The sequence below is a fragment of the Protopterus annectens genome, chromosome 8.part0 (genome assembly GCF_019279795.1).
Source record: "Protopterus annectens isolate FY-2018-M chromosome 8.part0, PAN1.0, whole genome shotgun sequence".
In the NCBI taxonomy this organism is placed as follows: Eukaryota; Metazoa; Chordata; order Ceratodontiformes; family Protopteridae; genus Protopterus; species Protopterus annectens.
The window spans coordinates 1,642,079,183-1,642,102,843 of NC_056741.1; the positions used below are offsets into that span (position 1 = coordinate 1,642,079,183).

Below are 23,661 nucleotides of genomic sequence, written 5' to 3' on the forward strand. Positions count from 1 at the left end.
GCACAATGACGTAGGCAAAAGAAAGTTGGAATGGCTGTCATCAAGCTTAGGGAGCCTATAACATGGAAGATAACAAGAGATCCTGTAGAGGTACTAGAAATATTTTTGAAACTGCTTGAAAGTCTGTACAAACCAGAGAAATATTGAAATCAAGAAAAGGTATAAATGGAAATGTTTATGGAAGAATTAAATATACAAAGGTTAGAGGAAGATGAGGCTGAATTACTAACAGAAAAGTAGGAGGAGAGATAAAAATGGTGATATACAACGAATCAACAGGAAAGTCCCCCAGGAATAGGTCATATTCCTGTGGACGTCTGGAAGCTAGGAGGGAAAAATGATAAAGACATGGAGGGCTTTGTTTAACAGTATTTTAAGAGGAAAAGTACCAACAACCTGGAAGGAAGTGGTGGTAGCTGTAATACCTAAAGAGGGCAAAGGCCCATCAGATCCAGCTTCATACAGGCTCATACTAAACCGTGATTATTAAGTGTTAATGTCTATAATGGCTACAAAATTGCAAATGTGATGACAAAATTACAGATATGGATCAATGTGGTTTTGTGGAGGGGAGGCAAAATATCTGACAACATTAACAAAACATTGATGTTTCCCTCTGGATCAGAATGAAAGAAAATACTATCTGCAAATAGTGCCAACTTTTCTTTACTACCATACCAATTATATCCTTGAATTTGTGAGTCCCTTTTTTGTCAATGGTCCCTGCTTGGTTCCTCTGCAAAGGAACCAAGGTATGGGGAGAAAATAACTAGAGAAGGAAAGGTAACAGAATGGGAAGATGCCAAGAATTTATTTAGACTGCAGGTTAGGGTATAGGCAAAGAGAAAGAAACAAAGGGGTTTTAAAGGAAAGTCCAGCACTGGTAGAATTTTATTGGTGGGTCTTGATGCAGAGAAAGCATTTGACAGTAATTTGGGTCTTTATGAGAAGGGCAATGGAAGCATTTGCAATCCCTGATAAAATTATAAGGTTTATTAGAAAGATATATGAAGATCACAGATGAAAATTTAAGTGGGTGGCTTCCTCTCTGATAATTTCTGCTTGAGCAGAGGAACCAAGCAGGAACCAGTGACAAAAAAGGGGCTCAGAAATTCAAGGATATAATTGGTATGGTAGTCAAGAAAAGTTGGCACTATCTGCAGATAGTATTTTTATACCTGACAAAACCAAAAAAGGACATTTCAGTGTTGTGTAACATTTTGAGACAGTTTCGCATCTTTTCAGGATACAAAATTAACAAAGCTAAAATAAAGGCAATAGCTGTAAATAATGTACCCACACACTAACTGGTTCAGCAATATCCATTTTATCATGACCACAGAAATATGATGTACTTGGGAATATGGATTTAAATTATTCCGGTGTGGCAGCTAAAGATATGTGGGATGAGACTAAACAAAAGGTAATACAAAAACTGAGAAACTGGAAGGCAGCAAGAGACAAGTGCGATAAGTTGAGTCTTCCAGTACAGCAAGGCGGACTGGGATTACCTGATTAGAAAAAGAGTATTTCAGAGCTATACAGTTAAGGTTCCTATGCATAGCACCAGCAGAAAACTGTCATTCAAAGTGGAAAGGGATAATAACGAAAGAAGGGGGCGAGCTGAAAAACAAGGAGAGACTGGGATTTTTGGAGCAGATATTTAAGGAGAACCATAATTGTATAAAATATTATATTCATAAAGTAGCAGAAAGTATTCTAAGAACCAAGCCAACATGGGAATGGAGAAAGGAGATTCTGACAATACGGATGACTACAATTAGGGATACAGACAACAGACAAGAGGGGGTTGGAATTTATTGAAGAAACCTGGCAAAGGAACCAAGGAATTGGGAGAAAATAACTAGAGAGGGAAAGGTAACAGAATGGGAAGATGCGAAGAATTTATTTAGACTGTAGGTTAGAGTATAGGCAAAGAGAAAGAAACGAAGGGGTCCTCAAAGGAAAGTCCAGCACTGGTAGAATTTTAGTAGAGTCTAGAACAGAAGATGCTGTGAAAAAAGTAATTAGTAGAGCATATACAATGTTGCACAACTATAAGAATAGATCAGAGGAGGTTATAAAGGATTGGGAGTGAGACTGGGTAAGTAATTCACAAAGAAGCAATGGGGATATATGTATGTATGTCTCCCAAATCATGGAAAAAAATCTAGAAGATTTAGGATTTTTGCTTGGAAAGTTTTACATAGGTATTTTTATACTCCAAATAGACTCCAGAAAATTTTTCCTCAGGTAGACAGCAAAAAGTCAGACTCTCTACTACCCGACTCACATTCATTTCATCCTCTAGCTGTTGTACCTTCCCTACCCCTCTCTTTGTTGTGCCTGCACAGCAATTTGCATGAGTTTCTTTCCTGAGTGACCCCCCCCACCTGTGATTCACTGCATAAAGCAATTTCTATCTTCTCCACTGAAGCTGTCTATCTTAACTAAGTAAAACCTCTGGAAAACAACAACCTGACTCCCTCCAGCTTTTCAGTTGTAATAGTTTGCACGGGTTCTTTCCTGAGTGACCCTTCCCCGCCCACCTGGGATTCACTGCATAAAGCAATTTCTACCTTCTCCACTGAAGCTGGCTACCTTAACTAAGTAAAACCTCTGGGAAGCAAGAACCTGACTCCCTCCAGCTTTTCAATTGTAATAGGTGAACTACAATTTAGTTTTTGTAAACTGTTGAGGCTTAATGGTTTATGCACAACAACAGTGAAGGGATCTAGCCAATTGCCACTAGATTGGGCTATACTACTTTGAATCAGCCTTACACTCAACACAGTGTTCCAGTCCCAAGCATTTACTTTTTAAATTTGATAAAGTATTTTTGCTCCCTCCTTACTGACTACATTTGCTAGTTTACCCCTAGGATCCAATTAAAATTAGCCTGAAAATTGGTGTAAAATTAAAAAAGAATAAAACAAATTAAAGTACAGTGAAAAACATTGCTTACATACAACCATACAAACCAAACCAAAAGCCCAAGGTAACTCTCAGAATCCGTGTTAGCCTCGCTTTGCTCACCCACGCTCAGCTCACCTTCCTGCCCCCAAATACCACCCACCCCTACTAGTGCTAAATTTAAACCAGACTTTGCCACTCCCTTGCCACTCCCCTCCTGCCAAGTACCAATCAGCACCGCACACATCATTGAGCAACCCTGCCCCCTTAACCAATTTCCTTCTCTCTCATTCTTCCACACCCTGTTAGCACAGTTAGCCATCAAATTTGTCCCGCCCCTCATCAAAATGCAAACAAGCAAAAAAAAAAAACACTAATTACCCAAATGCCTATACTGTTTCTATTTTACCATCTCACTGCCACCAAACACTTGACCCTGGTATTCACTACCCAAATGGTCAGACACCCACGACTTCACAAATGCCATCAAACACTTTACCTTCCCTAGCACACCGAATATACCACCATCTATAAAATATCAACCCTGTATAGCCACAAAACATGATCCTAAAGACAAAGACTATATAAAGCTTATAAACACTCCTAAAGCTCAGAATATCCTGTCAATATAACCTTATAACACATGGAGACATTCATCCCAACCCTGGCCCACCCACACCCAATAACCACCACTCCCCTACCACAACCCCCACAATCAAGCTACCCATGAATACTCCCACTAGTTTCCTCCTAGCATTTCACCTAAATATTAGAAGTATTAACAATAAGATTCCCAACCTACACGCCCTCCTAGCTACCCACTCCCCAGACATTGTGTCTTACGGAAACCTGGCTAAAACACAGTACTACTGACAATGAGATACTACCTCCAGGATACAATATTCACCGGTTAGACCGTGCTACAAGGAAAGGAGGTGGGAAAGCAGTCCTTTACAAAAAATCCTCTAACCGTTAATAGAGACACAATTCAACCTCCCCAATTCAATGACGCGGAACTCCTCATAACCAAGCTACAGATTAACCAAAACAAACACTTGAACATAGTCTGTGCATACATTCCACCAGGCAACAACCTAAATACCCTAGAAGATCTCCTTTAGTGGTTATCCACTACCTATCCAAGAAACCATAGTTCTTGGTGATTTTAACACAGACTGGTACCCCTACTCCTCCGACCCCCCCCCTCACTCATATAAACTTATCTGGGTTTAAACAGACCATAATCTCTCCCACTAGGATAAACAAACCAACCAATAAGGAAAGTATCCTAGACTGGATCCTAGTTAATAACCAACCCCAAGTGTACACAGCTGGTACTCTCCCGGATTACCTCAGTGACCATTGTCTAACCTATATCATAAAACATAAGGCAGGAAATCCTCACCAGCCCAAATACAAAACATTTAGAAACAGGAAAAACTTTGATGCTGCTATATTCCAAAATGAATTAAAAGTAGTTGACTGGTCAAAACTAAAAAAAATCTATCATTAGAGGAGGCCATAGATCACTTTAACACTAAATTCCTAAGTATCCTCGATTCCCATGCTCCGGCACGTACAATAAAAACTACATCAAATACAGCACCATGGCTCACAAAAGATACCAAAGCTAAAATCAAAACTAGAAATAGAGCCTGGGCCAGCTGGAGAACAGCTAAAGCCCCACTTGATCATCTAAAATATCGTCAACTCAGGAATGATACAAAAAAAATCTATTTTACTGGATATAAAAAGCTACCAAAATCTCCTACAAAAACACAACAACCCTCAAAAGTTCTGGGCAGGCTTAAATCAACTACTTTGTCCAGGTCACTCCACCACCCCAACCCCGGCTAACTACACCCATTAGTTCACAGAGACCATAGCTAGCGCCTTTAATAACTTTTTCACTGAAACAATCCAATCAATAGTAAATCAACTAACCCCCTCTAACATAAACCACATGCCTAATCTACCTAATAAATCACCCAGAATTCTTTCCCCACTAGCCAAAATAATGGAGAAATGTGTACACAAGCAACTAATGCAATACCTTTCACAGAATAACTTACTATCAGACTCCCAGCATGATTTCAGGCCATACCACAGCACCACCTCAGCCCTCCTTTCCTTTACTACTGCCATAAACCAAAACAGGAATGACAACAGGCTAACTTCTGCCCTCTTTCTTGACCTATCAAAAGCCTTTGACATGGTCAACCATGAACTTCTCATTCTTTCACTAAAATCTATTTCCCTCAACAAGCCTGCTATCCAGTGGTTCCAGTCCTACCTGAATGGTAGACAGCAGGCGGTACTATGGCAGGGAAAACTCTCCAGCCATTTACCTGTCACACTTGGGTGTCCCTCAAGGGTCCATACTAGGTCTACTACTCTTCTCTATTTTTATCAACAACCTCCACACTGCTATCCCTAAAGCCACCTGCACTCAATATGCAGATGATTACACTCATCTGCTCAGCCACCTCCCCATCAGACTTGCAAATCTTAACCCAAAATACATTTAACACTATTGAGAACTGGCTCACCAACCAGTGCCTACTTCTGAACCCCAATAAAACTAAACTTCTACTCTTCTCTCCCACTAGTAGATCCACCACACTTTCATTCTCTGTCACATATAAAAATGGTACCACTTTTTCCCCAGATAATCACACCAAACTGCTAGGGTTACCACAGACATTCTCAAATTTGACCTACAGGTCAACAAAACCATACAGACCATCAATAAGAAGCTTGGATCACTGTACAGAAACAAGATATTTTTAACCCCACTGGCTAGGACTGCAATCGCCCAATCACACCTACTCTACTCTTTTATATGCCTTGCCTGTACTCTCAAACCTCAACAAATCCGAACTAGGTAAGCTGCCCCATAGCTACAATCATATTGCCAGATTTGCCACTGGCTCCACCTATAGAACCCACCACTGCCAGAACCTTAAACAACTAGAGGGGCTAGAACTGCCCAGCTTAATTCAATTCAATCAACTCTTAATAGCGCACAAAATGTTGCACCACCCTGAGGATACCCCCTCACTTATTAAGCCATACAGCAACCTAAGATCCCTATGGTCAGCCGATAAAACTACTGGTCCAAACCCACAAAGCTAACAACTCTGGTGGTGAATCCCTGTTTGCCAACTTCATTGGCAAAACCTGGAATTCATTGCCAAACTATATAACCCTACAATCCTCCAAAAGTCTCTTCAAAAAAAACTTCAAACAGTATCTTAAAGTGAATTGGCTATGCACATGTACCAACCCTGATTAAGTTATAAACTAAAAGCATATTCTGCAATTATCATAACTTGTAACTATATCACCAAGCTCTGCTTCCAATCTGATGTCTCTTAATTGTCTGTCCATGAGAATTTTGAGTCCCTGCTAGTGAACACTACTAAGCCATTGTATATAATCACTTTGTTTTTATAATAGTTTGCCAATTTCTGTGTAAACTATGTAACTTTGTCTATGTGGAGCTTTTCTCCCCGGGCCTGCGCTGAAAATGAACATGTATCTAGTCGGACTATGCCAGTAAACAAATGTAAAATAAAATAAATAAAATAAATAACTGGGAACATTTTCTGGGAGTGTAATAAGATGGCAGACTTTAAAGATTCCCTGCAGACTACTCTATCAGATACTGGGTGAGCAAATTGGTTTATCTAGTGAAATTATTTTTCTGAGCTATGATGCAGAATCTGAATTGCCTAGATATAGTAAGGCCTTGCTGAGTCTAATTACAGTGGCTGCCAAAAAAGCAAACACTAGAAAATGGAAATCAACGTCTAAACCAACTGTACTAGAAGTAATGAATATAATTACAGAGATAAAACAACTGGAATTGGGATCTTTGGAAAACGATAGGAGCAAATTACACAGACAAAAAATGGGAACCGTGGGAACAATACATACAGGGGAGGAATGAGGTTTAAAAGAAGGCAGGATTTAAATGAGCATTGCAATGTTCGCCTGACAATGACTGGGTAGATAAGTGATGTATAATGTTTGCAACTAAAATTATGTCAATATGGTTTGTGATGTATAATGCTTAAAACTAAGATTATATCAATATAGTTTGTTTTCATTTATATAAATGTAAAAAGAAAAACAAGAGGCTTGCTTAGTGTCTTGTATAAATAACGGGTATCAAAGTAAAAATTCTGTTTCCAAACGTACAACTTTGAATTTTAATAGACATAAACTAAAAGTAAAAACTGGTTATTGCTTTTGTCCCTAAAAAATCAGTAGGACTTCATCAAAACCATATTCAGTACATCTGACCCAGTTTAAATAGCTTGTTGAACAAATCATGTGATATATAGCATCCAATGGTAGTCAAACAAATTAATTCAGCATTTATCAATGCTATCTACACAGGGTAAAAAAATATATGTGAAAAATACCATCACGGGGTGGGCAGTGCAGTGGTGTAACAGCACTGTCGCCTCACAGCAAGAGGTTGTCCTGTTCGATTCTCGGCTGGCCTGCCTTCTGCGTGGAGTCTGCATGTCCTCCTGAGTTTGTGTGGGTTTCCACCAGGTGGTCTGGTTTCCTCCCACATTCCAAAGCCATGCAGTAGGTGGAGTGGACACTCTAAACTGGCCCTAGATGTGAGACTGTGTGCATATGGATGTGTGGTGCACCCTCCGAGGAGGGTTGGGCCTTAGGCTAGTGAACTGAGCCTGTAAAACCCTAACTGTTACAGAAACGAGTGCTGAAAGGTGCTCATTGCCCGATGTACCACATGGTGCGTAAAAGGATAACAGAGACAGAGATCATTGTGTGGTTTTGTTAAAAAAAGTGTAAACAAATGTAACAAATGTTTAAAAATTCATCATAACCTAGCAGCTCTAGATTTGAGTATAGGGACAATGGAAGTATGTTCATTTAACCCCTGATTATTAGATGTATTCAAATGTATACCTGTCATGATTTTCTTTTTGTTTCTTATTTAAAAAATAAAACAAAGGGTCTATTCATAAAACTACAATGAAAGTCTCTAAATCTTGGCCTCCTTCTCAGTATCATAAAGGTTGCCAAGATGTAACCCCCATCTTGCATACAGAGCCTCAATAGATCCTATCTAAACCTGCTGCACATCTGCAAGTCCAAAGGTGGACTAAACACTCACTCAAGAGATCATATTTTATACAACGTAAACGAAACATGTTGGAGGGATAAATACGTATCACATATAATTCTAATTCTTCGGAATAGTCTATCTCTACACATAAAACAAAGCATTTTTCTTACTTATTATAATGTAAATTGGATGAATGAATGGATTGGAAAATACAAATTTATCTTTGGAGTACCACCCTTGTCCTTTATAGAAACGGGAAATGTAAATGTCCTGCCTGCTCTGGGTTATTCATATTTAAGTTAAATGGTTAAAAATAAAAACCTTCATGAGAATGCACACCTAGGCTTCTAAAGATCCTTCAGGGAAACAGCCTAGTTAAGAAACTAAAACTATTAAAGACTTATCAACAGTAACGATCCACTTCACTAAACATAAATTTAGGAGGTAATAAAGCAGGGACCATGTGGGCTCAGCGGCTACTCCCATAACATAGATTAAGGTGTACAATAAAATGATTGTATACAAAAAGTAAAAAAAAAAAAAGACCTTAGAATGAGTGAATCCTGCGGACAAATTGCAGCTTGTATCCAAATTAAGATTCATATTCAGTGACAAGTCATGGCTTCCATGAGCAATTACTCTGACTTCTGTGGGCAACCATGAGGTCTTCAATCAAATTATGGCTTTCTTAAGCCATTTGTGCTACTATACATCTATGTGGAAGCTTCTGTTGTTGAAGTACCAAGAACTGTTACTCTTGATTTTCCACATATGAAAAAAATCCACTTTGTGTACATATGTATGAGAATGTCTGTATGCAAAGTGTATGCATTCATACAAGTGTACACATGGAATTCTTCGGGGTCAAGTGTATAATACCCAAGACATCATGGACCACAAGCACAATCTTTAATCCTTCAGTTTATTGGTCTAATCATATCCCTATGTATTTTAAGCTTTTACAAACACAAAAGTATTCCTGTTTTCTGTGTAGCATTTCCAATCTTGCTGTAAAATATTTGGTTTTGACAAAAAAAGCATTTTGTTTTCTTTGTGTTTAGGGTGAATTTATGTGCTTGTAGTCAGTTGGAACGTTGATGGATGTTACCCTCTATCTGCGGTTTGACTATGGAGGGTGAAGGGTTAAAGTTTGTACATAATCTTATCAGTGCATGGAATAATGGGAAAAATTAAAAGATGGGATGGTAGACTAGAGAAAGAATGCTGGTCCAAGAACTGAAACCTGCAGCACTCCCTAGGTAAGTGGGCTGTAGCAGATGTCTATGATCCTGTTTCTACCTTAAAAAGTGTTTGCTGCTTAGAACATCAAACCAAAAGCTTTCATTAGAATGACAAATCTGAAGACTTTAATTCCCTTTGTTCCATGTTGATTAAGATAACACCATTTAGCTTGTATAAAGCAGTCATTATAATTCTTCCAGACCAGAAACACTGCTGTTTGCGACACAGAATTCAGAATGTTTTCATATATTTTTTTAAGTTGAGAGTATATTAGCTTTTCAGGGATTATACTTCTGGTTCGTAGTACCAAGATGGGGCTAATATAATTTGCTGCATTTTGTTTAGAGGTCTTAGAAATAGGCTGCATTAAAGCTTGCTTCCTCTGGCTTATCTATACACTTGGGTTTTTTCCTAATACTGTTACTGTACGTATGTCAAGTAACATAGGTAGGTACTAGGCTATCGGCCCAAGGGCCTAAAGTAAGCCTAGCCAACAAAGTTCCCTGGCTTATGCCAACCCAAGAAAATTAATTTCCTGTGCCCCTGTCGAGCAGAGCCACAGAAGTGATCCCTGGGGTGTACTTCCTATTTCCCATCCACTCATCAAGATTCTTCTTGAAGAGTGTTAATGATGAACTTTGCTTGACATAGATGGGTAGCTTGTTCCAGAGTATGGGAAGTCTCTGGGACAGGAATCTTTCCCTCCAGCAAGTTCTGTTTATTGCGGGGATAAAGTTTAGGTCCCTAGAGCGTGTAGCTTGGAGGGATTGGGATTTCTTAATAGGTGTGGCATGTCCAAAAATTCTGGGTTTGACATAGCTTTATACATTAGGCAGAGATTACCTCGGAGTAGGTGATACGCTGCAGAGTAAAGCTGGAGTTTTTTGAGACTGTCAGTGTAGGGCATCTGCTTGAGGCCAGTAATTCTCTTTGCGAGATACTTCTGTGGCCTTTCCAGTTGCTGCAGATGTCTTGTGAGGTACATTCCCAAAGGGGTGTTGTACTCTATAATGGGTCTAATGAGTGTCGAGTAGAGGGGAACAATGACCTCTTTTTTTCCTGGATGAGAACCCTTTTGTGATGGTGTGCCATGTAGAAGGACTTCCCTACTACTGTGGCAATGTGATTATCAAAGGAGAGACTACTGTCCACCTGGGTGCCAAGATCTCTTATCACATATTCAGTGTTAAAAAGACTGCCGCCTATGTGGTAGCTCATGGGTACAGAGTTTTTACCAAAGGGATAACAATGCACTTTTTGGCATTGAGCTTGAGGCCATGTCTCTGACATCAGACATCCGTCTCAGTGAGGCCCTTCTGTAGGATGTCCAGATCAATTGGGGACTCTACTATAGCTCCTAGTTTGCAGTCATCTGCGAACTTCGTTAGCCAGAGGCCTGCTGTGTTAGCCTGTACTTCAGAGAAGTAGATACCAAACAGGAGAGGTCTGAGGACTGAACCCTGTCATACTCCACTTGTCACTGGTTTGAAGTCAGATTTGGAGTCTGCAACATTTACAGTGTGGGCTCTGTCAGTGAGCCAGTTGGCAACCCATTTTGTGGCATAGGGATTTATACCTAATTTAGTGAGTTTAGCTATAATTCCAGAAAGGGGGATGGTGTCGAAAGCATTGGCGAGGTCAAGATAGGCTGTGTGAACCACCTTACCCTCGTCTACGGCTTTGGTGACTGCCTCAAACAAGTCAACCAGGTTCAGGAGGCAAGATCTGCCTTTCACAAACCCGAACTGGGTGGGGTCCAGAGTTTGGAGGTTACCAAAGTCTTTGTTTATGAATTCCATGATGATACACTCCATGGCCTTGCAGACCAGGCTCATCAGGTTAACAGGGCAATAGTTCCCAGGATCAGTGGTGGCTCCCCCTTTGTGGAGTGGGATAATTGTTGCTGTGTGCCATTCAGTGGGCACAAAGCCTGACGTGAGGCTATGACTGAACATGGTGCTTAGGTGGGGAGCCAGTTCGTTCTGAAGTTGGTATAAAACACAGCCTGGGATGTTGCCCGATCCCATGGATGCTGTGTTTTTGGCTTTAGAGAGTGATGCTTTTACCTGTGAAGTTGTGATTACAGGGATTCTGCATTCTTCCTGTATAGATATGGGCCCTTTAGGGGGGTGAGAGAGGGGTAAAGTTAGCACTGAACCTATCTGCCAGGATGTTGGCAATATCAGCTGGTTCTGTAATTTTTGTGGCATTGTACTGTAACTCAGAGCAGATCTGGGTGCTGCCATGGAGATTCTTGACATAGCTATAGAATGATTTGTGGTTGTCCTTAGAATCAGTGGCAATCTTGTTTTCATAGCTACCTTTGGAGGATCTTATAAGGGAGCTCATCTTCTTGCTAAGGCTAACCAGGGAGCTCTTCCACTCATGGGATTTTACTCTCTTTTGCAACAATTTCTTCCTTCTGTTGGAGAGTTTGTTTATGACAGGGGACCACCAGACTGGCTTCCTTTTTTTGGAGGATAGCAGGATCCATGCACTCATTTAAGTGCTTATAGAGTGCATTTGTGTAGGATTCAGCAGTAATAACTGTATTGTCCATCTGCATGGGTGTCATGAAGTTCACCACTTCTGTCTTAAGAAGCATGAAGTTGGCTTTGGAGAAATGTTTTACCGTGGTTTCCTAAATAGGAGTAGAGGCAGGATGAGGATATCTAGGGTGATTAGCTTATGGTCGGATCTGACCAAAGAGGAGTTGACTTCAGGTGTGGAACACCGATCACTCATGTTGGTAATGACTAGGTCTAGGATATTGTTGCCCCTGGAGGGGGTGTGGATAAGTTGATCCAGGGCATTGGAATTTATGAGTCCCAGAAAGCGCTGAGCGAAGATGTTGGTACACAAGTAGTTTTCCCAGTTAATGGTGGGGTAGTTGAAATCGCCCAATATTACAGTGTTTGGTTGAACCCTAATATTTTCCAGTATATCAAGAAAAGAGGAGTGGGAAACCTGGGGGATCTGTAGCAAGCTACAATTTGGATTGCAGTTTTGCCCAGAGTTAGTTGCACTTGGATAACCTCGGCTGCATTATGCTGAGCAACTAGCCTGGAAGTGTGGATATCCTTAATGAATATGGACACACCTCTGCCTTTGGTGTTCCGGTCCAGGTTAGATGGCCGAAAAGTGTGGTATGAGTTATAGCCTGATAATGCAGGGGTGCTCTCTGGAGCATTGAACCAGGTCTCAGTCACTGCACAGACATCGATGTTCTCCATTTTAAGGAGTGCCTCGAGTGAGTGCATTTTGAGATTTAGACTTCTAGCATTGAGTAGCATTACCCTCAGTTTTTGCTTGCTGTTCCTGTTATGGTGGTGAATTTGTCATTTGAACCTTGCCTAAAAGAGGCACTATAGAGGTGACAAGAGCCTTTGCCCGTATCCAGAATCCCAGGGGTGACAGGTGCAGGCCATCGCTGGCAAAGCATCGTGGTCTGTCGACCATGTCATCCTAGGCAGACAGATACTAGATCCCCTTAGAATCACACCAGAAGCTTAGCCAATTATTGAAGTCAATCATTTTGCCTTTGTACTGCGGTATCATTCGGGGAGATGGCAGGATGCTACTTAGGGCTAGGGTTATACCTGCATGGGCTACAAGATCGGAGAGTTATTCCATGTCTCTTTTCATGTAGTCCAGGGAGGTACGTCTCGGGTCGTTCACACCAACATGGACAATTACAGAGTCATATTTGTACTTGTTGTGGAGTGACCTGAGTGCGTGGGTTATGTGGCAGATCCTGGCACCAGACAGGCAGCTGACAGTGACCTTCACGTTTAGTCTGGTGAGTGGGAGATCAGTGTGCCTGACTATAGAGTCACCTATGACTAGTGTGTTGGGTACGTTGTTTTGCCTTATGGACTGTGGTTGAGTGGCACACCGAGTCTGTGGGCTATGTGTCGTTTGGGTTGTGTTGGTGGTGGGAGGTTGCTTGCGTTTCTGCTTTGGAGGTCTCGGTTGCTGGAGCAGATTATTATTGAGAGCCTCCGTATGTGTGGACTTTGGTGGTGTAGGTTTAGTGGGACTATGTGATGAATGTGGTGTGGTGCAAGTGTTTACCTTCTCCTCTTGACTATCAAGTTCAGTCTTGGTTGGAGAGAGCTTTACCTCCAGTTTGGCTAGATAAGTGCATCTCTCATAGGTTGTAGTGTTGGGTGATAGGATGAGAGGATTGTCTGTGTACATGAGGCAATTGCTACATTGCCCCAAGATGCCCAGATTCATCAGATAGACAGGAGAGAACACCGGGAGCTGACCCTTGGACATGCCGGAATAAAAAAAATTATTTTCCTCTAGACAAGTGAGGAAAGTGAGTACAAGAGCTGTTTTTCTCTAAGCAAGTGAGGAAAGTAAGTACCAAAACTGTTTTCCTCTAGGTAATGAGGAAGGGTGAGTGCTGTAGTAATTTGTAGTTTAATTAGTGCTTACAAGTTCTGAACAAGTGCTGAGCACGGATAAGCAAATTCAAGTGCTAAAACTAACAATCTGTATCTTGTTGTAGATAGGCTACCTAGTGCTTACCACTCCCACTGATAAGCTAGAAGGCTTCCCTCCAACACAGAAAGGCTTGGGGCACAGAAGCTTACAAACAGTCCTGGATACAGCAAATCTGTATCAGTATTAGACTACTTACAGGAAAGGCAAAAAACAAGCTTGGAATATGAATATTGTAGTATGAATCTTTGTGTTCAACATCTTTGCATCATGTATAGTAAGGGTTAAAATGTGAAACTGCATTGCGTGCAAAGAAATAAGCTAAAATAAGTTGTTTTTCTTTTAAAGGATTTGCTGACCAAAGAGGAATGCACAGATGATACATTGATCCAGGCACAAGTTTATCTTGTGCCTGACCTCTGACCATCTAAGGCTCCAGGATGTGAATTTATAGCTTTGAGTGAAATTCCTTGTCTAGTAACCAGCCACTGTGTACGTGCAGGAGAGGGTATAAAAACCCATGTGAAATGTACAGAATGGAGACTGCTGACATACCATGTACTTTGTAGCATGTCTCCATGCATGTAAAATAAACCTTTTTGCTTACTTCTATCTGCGTGATTCTTCCAGTACATGTTAAGAGTATTAAAATCTTTTGACAAATATATATATATATTTTTTTTTAAAGTTAAGTGGATTGGCTTTCTCAAAAAGCACTCTCTGTATTAGAAATAATGAGATAATGACAGTAGCAAAACACTTTAAATGCAGTACAAGCTAGCACACTTGAGTGTGTAGCAATATTAAGGCAAATACAGTTTAAATAAATGCAGATAAGTTAAAAATGACAAAAACAAGTTTATGAAAAATCAAATAAGAGCGCTTGAACACTTAAAAGCACACAGAACAGCAAATTAAGGTATTAAGGTAGAAGACAGTTATGCCAGAGCAGCTCAAGAAACTATAAGTATTTTTTTTTTTTTTTGCGGAGACGGAGGGAACAGAGCAGATTAAAATGCTATAGCGGATGTCCTTCCCAAGTGCTCTTTTTATATACAGCAGAGGAGATGGGACTGGTAGGAGTGTCTGAAATCAAAATATGATCTCACTGTACTAAGCTGAGTGAGCAAATGAGATGGGCCCAGTAGGAGTGTCCAAAAACAGACTTACAGCAGGGGCGGGCAATTCCAAAGCCACCAAGATTAGACTAACTACAGCTAGAGACAGAGAGTATTATCTCCCTGTATTATATTATACATACCAATTATCTACAAATTTCTAATCTTAAATAAGTGCAGAGAAAAGTATACTTAAATTAGCTTTTGTCAGTTGATTTATGCAGGTGAATCTCAGCAACCAACCACTCGGAAGAATTATGTGTGGTTTTTAAGTTTATAGCTTTAAGTATATGGCAATAAAATATAATTAAAAAAGTGTCCTATGGTTCATTTCACTCACAAGTTAAATAAAAATGTTGGCCACATTGCATACATCTTTTGACTTGCTAAAATTATTAAATGTGCAGCTTCTACCCATTTACGCCATGGTTCAAAATTGAAAAGGCACTTCAGCTCAACTGTCCTGCGCAATTAAAACAAACCTTTTCTTGCTTTCCACTAAAACAAGTACATTACTGCCTAGCATAGTCTCATGTTCTGTTATACTGCAAGCCAATTTTTCCTTTAATAAGTGTGATCTCAGTTTCTGTACTATTCTATAACGTAATGTCAACATGTATCATTTACAGCTCTGTAACCCTCTTCTGGAAATAAATTCCATTCTGTACAAATTTATAACTGCATTCTAAAAATAGATGGAATTTCGCTTTACTATTTAACTTATAATAATGCATAATTTCCCTCTTTCTGTGTACAGCAAGCCTGGCCTGAAAAATGTCCATAAGGATCACAGGTCTATCCCAGAGAACAAGTTATAAATAAATCAGCCACATCCAAAATTATCTTCTCACTTACCTGCTGCTGTTACTTTGTCTACAAAAGCTATCCTCACTTGAAGGATCTCAAAGACTATGGCACTATCTTCAGTTGTACACAAAATGAATCCAAACTTCTCATTACAATTACCTTCTTGCAGTCCAACTCCAGGCTGTCTAGTAAGTAACTTAATACAGCTCCACAACAGACTAACATAACAAGTAATTCCATGACAGCACAGTGTCACTTTTTTTAATTTTGTGAGATATACTTGGGAGAGAACCTGGAAAAACCTCTTCTATTGACTATCAATTAGTGCTCACTCTACGGTCTATTAGTATCATACATCTTTGCGTCCATACGACATTTTACACTTGTTTAATCTAGGAATGCATATTTTTCAGCGTATAAATACTACTCTGAATATATATTTTATTCCAAGTGTATTTATCTGGCTGAATTTTCAAAATACTAGTCCGAAAACTTTCTCCCAAAGCAAGTTGGGGATGTAAACAAGTGGACAGACTTAAAACAAACCTTACAGAGTACTGTGCTAGAAATGTTGGGGGAGCAAATGGCTGCAACTAAGGAAGTGATTTCTTTGCACTGAGACACAGAATATGACTTGTTTACTCCAAGACACGTTTATTATTCACAGAAAACTCCTATTTGCAAGTATGTTTACTTCCTATCTGCTACGCAGGTACGTCATGACGACCAGAAAGTTACTGGCAATCAAAACACAGGCGTCCAACTTAAAAAGAGACTGTATAAACACGTCCTTCAAGCCACTAGCAAGGATTAGCATTTTTTTTTCGCTGACGTTAAGCGAAAAAAAGAGATATTTGTATACAATATAGTTACATTTCAACAAGAAAATATACTGAGAAGCAGCAGTACAGAAATGCAAAACAATTACGTACTGTACCAATAAAATAATAAATATGAAGAATTGAAACAAAACAGTTTAAGATTTTTAAGGGCACCTGTATAGCCCTCAATTCCACTAACTTTCTTACCATCCCCAGGAGCATTAAGATGTAACCCCCGTAATTTCTCAACAAGCTCATCTGCAGCCATCCTCTGTAATTACTGTAATTCGAAAGTACCGCGCCAAAATACTGCGCATGCGCTTCTCCACATCAGCGCTCGAAAAGCGTTTGAGTTTAGAGGGCGAGTATTACATTTATTGTACAACGTGTTTAACAACTACTGTGCAGTCCTCAAATTTTAAAACTATATGAATCTGCACAATACCAAATGCGTCACCCACATTTCCAAATTACTTTAACATCTGAAACTCCACCCACTGAAGAAACCGGAAGTCCTATAAAGACTGTAATAAATAGTGACTCCAATGGGAAATTAGCTGTACAGCATTTCTGAGATATACATAACTAAAATTTTCGAGTTGACGCAGATTATGTGCAAATGTTAAAAGCAGAACTCAGAAGTTTTTTCTGTGTATGTTTATGGGTTATACCCTTATAATTATGCCAAATTACATTAGCACAACTCATTTACCCGTATTCCTTCTCTTTTCCTACCCTTTACTCCAGCTAACTCCATATAACATAGTTAATCCAATTTGACGCATGCTATTTATGTAGGCTGACCACCTGCCCCTCTTTGCAAAGGACTCTCTTTGGGCAGTTGGGTCCTGGGGGTGGGGATAAAATGGCAAATGGCCTAAGATTATAGGATAACAAAATATTCTATAAGTTTTCTTTCACTAGTTACATAAAACACTTATTTTGTATCAGAAACACCTAAATAGCATAAGCAACTTAAGCAGTACAAGAATAAGCTTTTAGTTTAGAAAAAAAAGTGAAGGTCTATCATTTGCCCTGGAGGGAATATTTTGTCCTGCAATGCAAAAGTTCACGTTTCTACAAAAATGAGTTCCACTTTGGGCATCTGAAAAGATGACCACCCTACACTAGTGGGCTAGAAATGGGGGACAGGAGAAATAATGAGTAAAAGCAAGATTAAGACTAAGCAGAATAACAGAAATAGTATTAAAGGAGAAGGAGCTAAAATTTAGGCAGGACAATAGCAAATGCAAAAGACAGGAATTCTTTTAGTTGCAGCTTAAAGATCGTGTCTAAAGGTGCAAAACAACCTTAAATTTCTGTATTAAAAGTGTTCACGTGTATCATTATGTATGCAAACACTTTTTATACAGAAACAAAAGGTAGTTTTGCACATATTTACAAATAAAACCTTTTTAAAATTTGCTTCTGAATGTGGAAGACAAAATATACCAAACCGTGTTTACAGCATGCACATTCATGGATGGGCAGGCGGATCTTACATCACTTTGGGTTCCAGCAGTAATTATACTGGATTAGTGTAGATAAGTAATTGTAAATTAGTTGTGTAATTGCCAAACTGTTAAATTAAAATATTGTTTGGAATTGTTAAGCTGGGAGGTTAGGAGAGGGGTAGGTTGTGAAAATGTTGCGCAATGTTTAGATGTTTGACCTGTATTTTTGGTCTGTTACTCATTAAAAATGTGGATGCATGCAAGGCATGATACTGGAAAAATCTGTTATTCTATCATCTTAGTTTATTTTATTTATTTTATTTTACATTTGTTGACCGGGCTAGTCCAACTGGATACATGTCCATTTTCAGTGGAGGCCCGAGGAGAAAAGCTCCAAGATCATGGTTACATAAACAAATACAAGACAAAGTTAAAACAAGTAAATACACAGACGATTAAAGGCAAAATAAAGCAAGTAAGTAGTTATATATGTAATTTAAAAGAGATACAGACTTGAACAATAGGACTAACAGGGCTATATTGTGTACCCTTAGGTTTAAGGGTTGGGTGGAGGTTTAGTGAGGCCTAGGTGAGGCAGGGACATTAACTATTAGTCTGGATTAGAGCAAGGGCATAACCATTGGGACTTCAGGAGTGCTCTAAGGAGTATTTTAAATTGGTGCAGAGAGGGCATAAGTCTTAGGTTGTTTGGGAGGGCATTCCAGGATTTGCCAATGGAATTAGCATATAGTGCTTCACCACCGGAGTTGTTAGATTTGATGGTCAGTACTTGTAGACTTTTGGAAGACCTGAGGGATGTAAGGTTGGAGTAAGGGGTAAGTAGTTTGTTCAAAGAGGGGGTTTTATCTGGATGGTTGATAATTTTAAAAGCCTCAGTAAGTTGGTTGAGTTTGAGAATATTAGGCAGTTCTAGCCAATCAAGTGTCCTCAGGTTTAGGCAGTGATGGGTGCGATAGGGCATTCCAGTTATGAATCTGGCTATGTGATTGTAGGTAGTAGAACCTCACTGGTTAATTATTTCTATATAAAGTTTGTCAGTATTAGTGGGATTTTATCTGATGAAGTTTGTACTTTTGCAGACGAAAGCGCTCATGTCAATTTATTGTATTTTCTATTAAAGGATTGGGCTCTTACTAGGTGAACTGTGATTTATTACTAGTTCTTGATTTTTCTCTGCTTTGTGGCGTAGGTAGTAGAAAGTTTATTAAGCTCTCTCTTATGGAGGAAGGAGAATATCGGGGAGGCATACAGGAGTGTGGAGAGGAGGTGGGTTCGGGCAATTGTTAGTTTGGTGTGCGGGGTTAAGAAGGTCTTTATTCTATACATGGACCCGAGTTTTTTGTTGACCGACTTAATGGTTAGATTTACATGCATATCAAATTTAAGTTTGTGGTCTATAGTCACCCCTAACAGTTTGGTGTGGGAGACGGGGTAGATTATGGTACCATTGTTGGAGGACACGTGGAAGGTTGGATTGTTGGTGTTGGGGGGTTCTATTCCTTGGGCGGTAGCAGAAGTGGGGAAAAATAGAAGTAATTTGGTTTTGGTTGGGTTGAGTAGGAGTTTAAGTTCCAAGAACCATTTTTTGACTGTGGAAAAGCAGTTTTGGGTTGTGACTTGGAGTTTGGCAAGAGAGACGTCAGAGCAGATAAGGGTGGAGTCATCTGCATATTGAATGCAGGTGGCTTTGGGAATGATAGAGTGTAGACCGTTTATAAATATGGAAAAAAGAAGGGGATCAAGGATAGATCCTTGGGGAACACCAATATTGGTGGGGAGTAGGTCTGATAGCTTGTTTTGCCACTGAACCGCCTGTTTTCTGCAAGAGAGGTAGGCATTAAACCAACTTATGGTTGGTTTGCTAAGATGGAAGGTTTCCAGTGTGTGGAGCAATTGTTGGTGGTTGACCATATCGAAGGCTTTCGATAGGTCTAGAAAGAGCGCAGAGGAGATTAATTTGTTATTGCGGTTGTGGTTGACTGAGTCAACAAAGGAGAGGAGAGCAGTGGTAGTGGTGCTGTGATGGGGGCGGAAGCCATGTTGGGTGTTGGATAGGAGGTTATTTTGTATGAGGTGGGTAATGAGTTGTTTGTGGACACAGCGTTCCATAATTTTGGCTAGAGGAGACAGTATGGCTATGGGTCTATAGTTAGAAGTGTCGGTGGAGGACCCTCCTTTATGGAGGGGGATGATATAAGAGATTTTCCAAATAGAGGGAATAGAAGCTTCTGAAATGGTTCGGTTAATCAAGATTGAGACAGGGTAGGCTATGGTGTCAGATGCTATTTGTAAGTATTTGGCTGGGAGCAAGTCAGCCGCTAGGGTGGTTGGTTTAAGTTATTTCAAGAGGGTACGAATATAGGAGGTGGAAGTAGGTTGTAGGTTGAAGGCAGTTTGGGTTGGATCTTTGGTTGAGGTTGCCACCGAGGGAGAAGTGGCAAGCTTACTGGCGAGGGACTGGATGGTCTCAGTAAAAAAAGAATTAAAAGTGTTAGCTATTTCAGTTGGATCTTTATCCATGAGTTTTTCAGGGGTGGGGGTAGTAGATTTCCCTGGGTGTAGGAGGTGATTGAAACCAGCCCAGAATTTTTTAGGCTTGTACTGATGTTTCTCTTGGAGGTGACAAAAATATTGTTTTTTATCAGACATAACAGCTGCTTTGGTTGAATTTCTAAGCTGTAGGAACTTGATGCGATCTAAGGGTTTTTTTGTGGTTCTCCATTTGTTCCAGGCCAAGTCTCTGAGTCTAATTTTAGATTTAGTATCTTGTGTTAGCCAAGCTGCTATACGTTCCTTGGTTCTAGTAAGTCGCTTAGGAGCATGAGAGTCAAGTATCTTGAGGAAGGTGTCATTAAAGTATGATACGCTCTCGTCTAGAGGTAAGATTTTTAGGATATGCCAGTTACAAGCCTTGAGATCAGCTAGAAATTGGTCTTGGACAAAATTCTTGGTGTTCCTAACTAGTCTAGTTATGGGGGGATTTGTAATTGGACATTTGTGTTTTATAATAAAGGTGGCAAGGTAGTTCATAAGCATATTGTTTTAAATCCCCAATGTTTTGTCCTTGTCTTGTTTTTTTTTTTTTTTATTTTATTTTTACCTCCTCTAGAATTGTGCTGAGACTTTGGTGGGGTGGGGGTGGGGGACTATGGCAATTCTGCAGAATGTACTAATTCATTTAATGAATGCTAATGCAAACCCTGTTATTCTAATATCTTTCTAAGTTTATCATAGCAATGTTTGTAACTATCTTTGATGTTACACACAATGCATACTACTGCAAAATCTTATTCTAGCATCATTATTAGTTCATAAGTTCAGTATTATAAATTCTTAACGTTCAGTCTTATTGTAGTGCTGTCTTCATCATGTGTGGGTGTCTATGTCCTGTGTAGCTGTCTGTCTTGTGTCTCTGTCCTGTGTGAGGGAGTCTATGTGAGTGTTTTTGTGTACCTTAGTTGACTGGCTACCTTGATGCAGCACAGAGGCTTGTTATTATGCAACATTGCTACTAAATGCCAGTCAATGTGTGTACATCTGTGAGTGGCTACCTTGCTGTGGTACAGGGGTTTGTCATTATGAAACATTGGTACTAAATTCAAGTCAGTGTGTACCTTGGCATGTGAAGTCTTTTTAATGGTCTGAATAGTCAATGTACAGTGATGTTAAATGGTGCTTCATAAGCTTGATAGGGAAGGGGTGTGATGGCAATGTGGTCACACTTTTTATTTTGCCCTGAGTAGGTCCCCCAACTAGCACCAGCCTTGTAAATAATGGCAATAATTAAGACTTTCTTCAGAAAACACATATTAATTCAAATTATCTTATTCTGTCAATGTGTCAAGTTAAAATATTTTAAAACTATTCTCATTGTAGTGGTTAATTATTTTTGGATTTGTTGAGTGCTTTATCACTTTGTCTTTCAGGGGTCTTTTCTATTAAAATATAAAACTGACTAATATATCAACGAATTACCATGGAATGCGTAACAACAAAAATATAGCGACAATAGAAATTTAGAACATAAAACATAAATACATTTGTTTCTTTCAAAGTTTGCGACAGAGACTTTCGACAAGCAAGATAAATCCCGCCTCCCCTCGTAGTGCGCGTGCGCATCCTCACGCGACCGTGAAGGGGGTGGGACCAGGTCTTTTTGCAAGCTTGTGAGTGTTCACCAGTGGCAGGGTATTGAGTAGGTGACAAGATAACATCTGGGTTTGTCAACAGCTGGATCCTGTTTTGTGTACCTACGCGCACAGCTTCATACCTGAAAGGAGAATTCTGTATTGGAGGGGTTGCATGCTTGGTTAACAAACACAAACCAGAAGGACACTTGGTGCAACGATGAGCTTCTTCAGTTTTGGCCAAAGTGCAGATATTGACATCGTGCTGAATGATGCAGAGACCAGGAAGAAAGTGGAACATAAGACCGAGGATGGGAAAAAGGATAAATATTTCTTGTTTTATGATGGCGAAACTGTTTCTGGGAAAGTGAATGTGACTCTCAAAAATACCGGTAAACGGCTGGAGCACCAGGGCATCAAAATCGAATTCATTGGGCAGATTGGTGAGTCTCAAGCAAATGCAGGCCTTTTTTGAATAAATAAGTACACTTTAGTGTACTGTACAGTATGCTACCGATTGCATGTGCTTTTTTTCGTGTTTGCTGTAAGTGGGCAGGTGCACTTTTGATCGTGAGCAATTTTTTTTCTATATTTTTTTTTGGGGGGGGGGTCCTTATAGTCTGATGTAATATGTGACCTTTTGAATATTCTTACGTGTATCCTTTGCACAAAATTATTGTTCAGAAGATATTTTATATGATAGTGGAAATGGCTGTTGTGACCGCTGACAGATATTGTCAGCTGTTCACGTGCGAATAGTGGGTGTGATGTGTTATGTGTGTGTATGCCCATGACTCACTCACACACAATATACAGGTAAGTAGATTGGATCTCATCTGCCAGTGCCATCTTATAACTTAGTCAAGTAAATAAACTGAAAAGTGTCACAGTGCTAGTGTATTTTCTTGCATTTGTTTACATTAGGATTTTATTTCCATACCATTCATGCCTCTTTGTCAGTGGTGCAACAGGTAGCACACTTTCCTTTTGTGCTGGAAGATTATAAGGCTTTGAGCTCTCTTCCCACCCCAGATGCATGTATTAATTTCCAGCACTGATGCTGCAGTTTAGCATAAGGGAGGTGTTGCACTCTTGAGTTTGGATGAGATGTTAAAATGAGGCCCCAAATCTGCCCGAGTTATTGGTAGCTCAGGTGGATGAAAAGCCTGGGAAGCAGTTCCTTGATGCCACAGCCAAATTTCCTGTAGGAGTGGAATACTACATTGGGTCTCCCCTGAAAAAATGTTACTAGCCCAGTGGGACTAACTTAAGTCAACAAAAGATAAATATAAATTACTTGTATTTCAGAGACTGTTGTTTCATTTACTAATATAGCAAGTCAGGTGTTCAAAGTCAACAGTTGGCAACTTGGTAAAATGAAGAAAACGTAACTGTATAAACTTGTAAATCATAAAAAGGCTCTCGGAAGTCACTCAGTCAGGATTTATTGTCCACAAACAACAAAAAACAAATGGACGATAATGTTTTTTTCAACCATTATCGTCTATTTGTTTTTTGTTGTTTGTGGACAATAAATCCTGACTGAGTGACTTCCGAGAGCCTTTTTATAACTTGGTAAAATGGCCAGATTGTTTATCT

At 39.7% G+C, this 23,661-nt stretch overlaps 2 protein-coding genes across 2 annotated transcripts in view; one reads left to right on the top strand and one right to left on the bottom strand.

Annotated features, from left to right (window-relative positions):
* The window catches only part of NCAPD3 (non-SMC condensin II complex subunit D3), a gene marked incomplete in the record, with an annotated part of 2,635,837 nt that extends 2,618,856 nt beyond the window's left edge, over positions 1 to 16,981 (bottom strand). Inside the window, 1 exon segment of the mRNA XM_044081165.1 lies at positions 16,668 to 16,981. Coding sequence (XP_043937100.1) covers positions 16,668 to 16,728 — 61 coding nt within the window.
* Positions 16,982 to 22,059: 5,078 nt separating this feature from the next.
* VPS26B (VPS26, retromer complex component B) overlaps positions 22,060 to 23,661 on the top strand; it is a 589,545-nt gene continuing 587,943 nt past the window's right edge. The window contains exon 1 of the mRNA XM_044081166.1: positions 22,060 to 22,505. Coding sequence (XP_043937101.1) covers positions 22,283 to 22,505 — 223 coding nt within the window. The 5' untranslated portion in view covers positions 22,060 to 22,282. The remainder of the gene's footprint in view (positions 22,506 to 23,661) is intronic.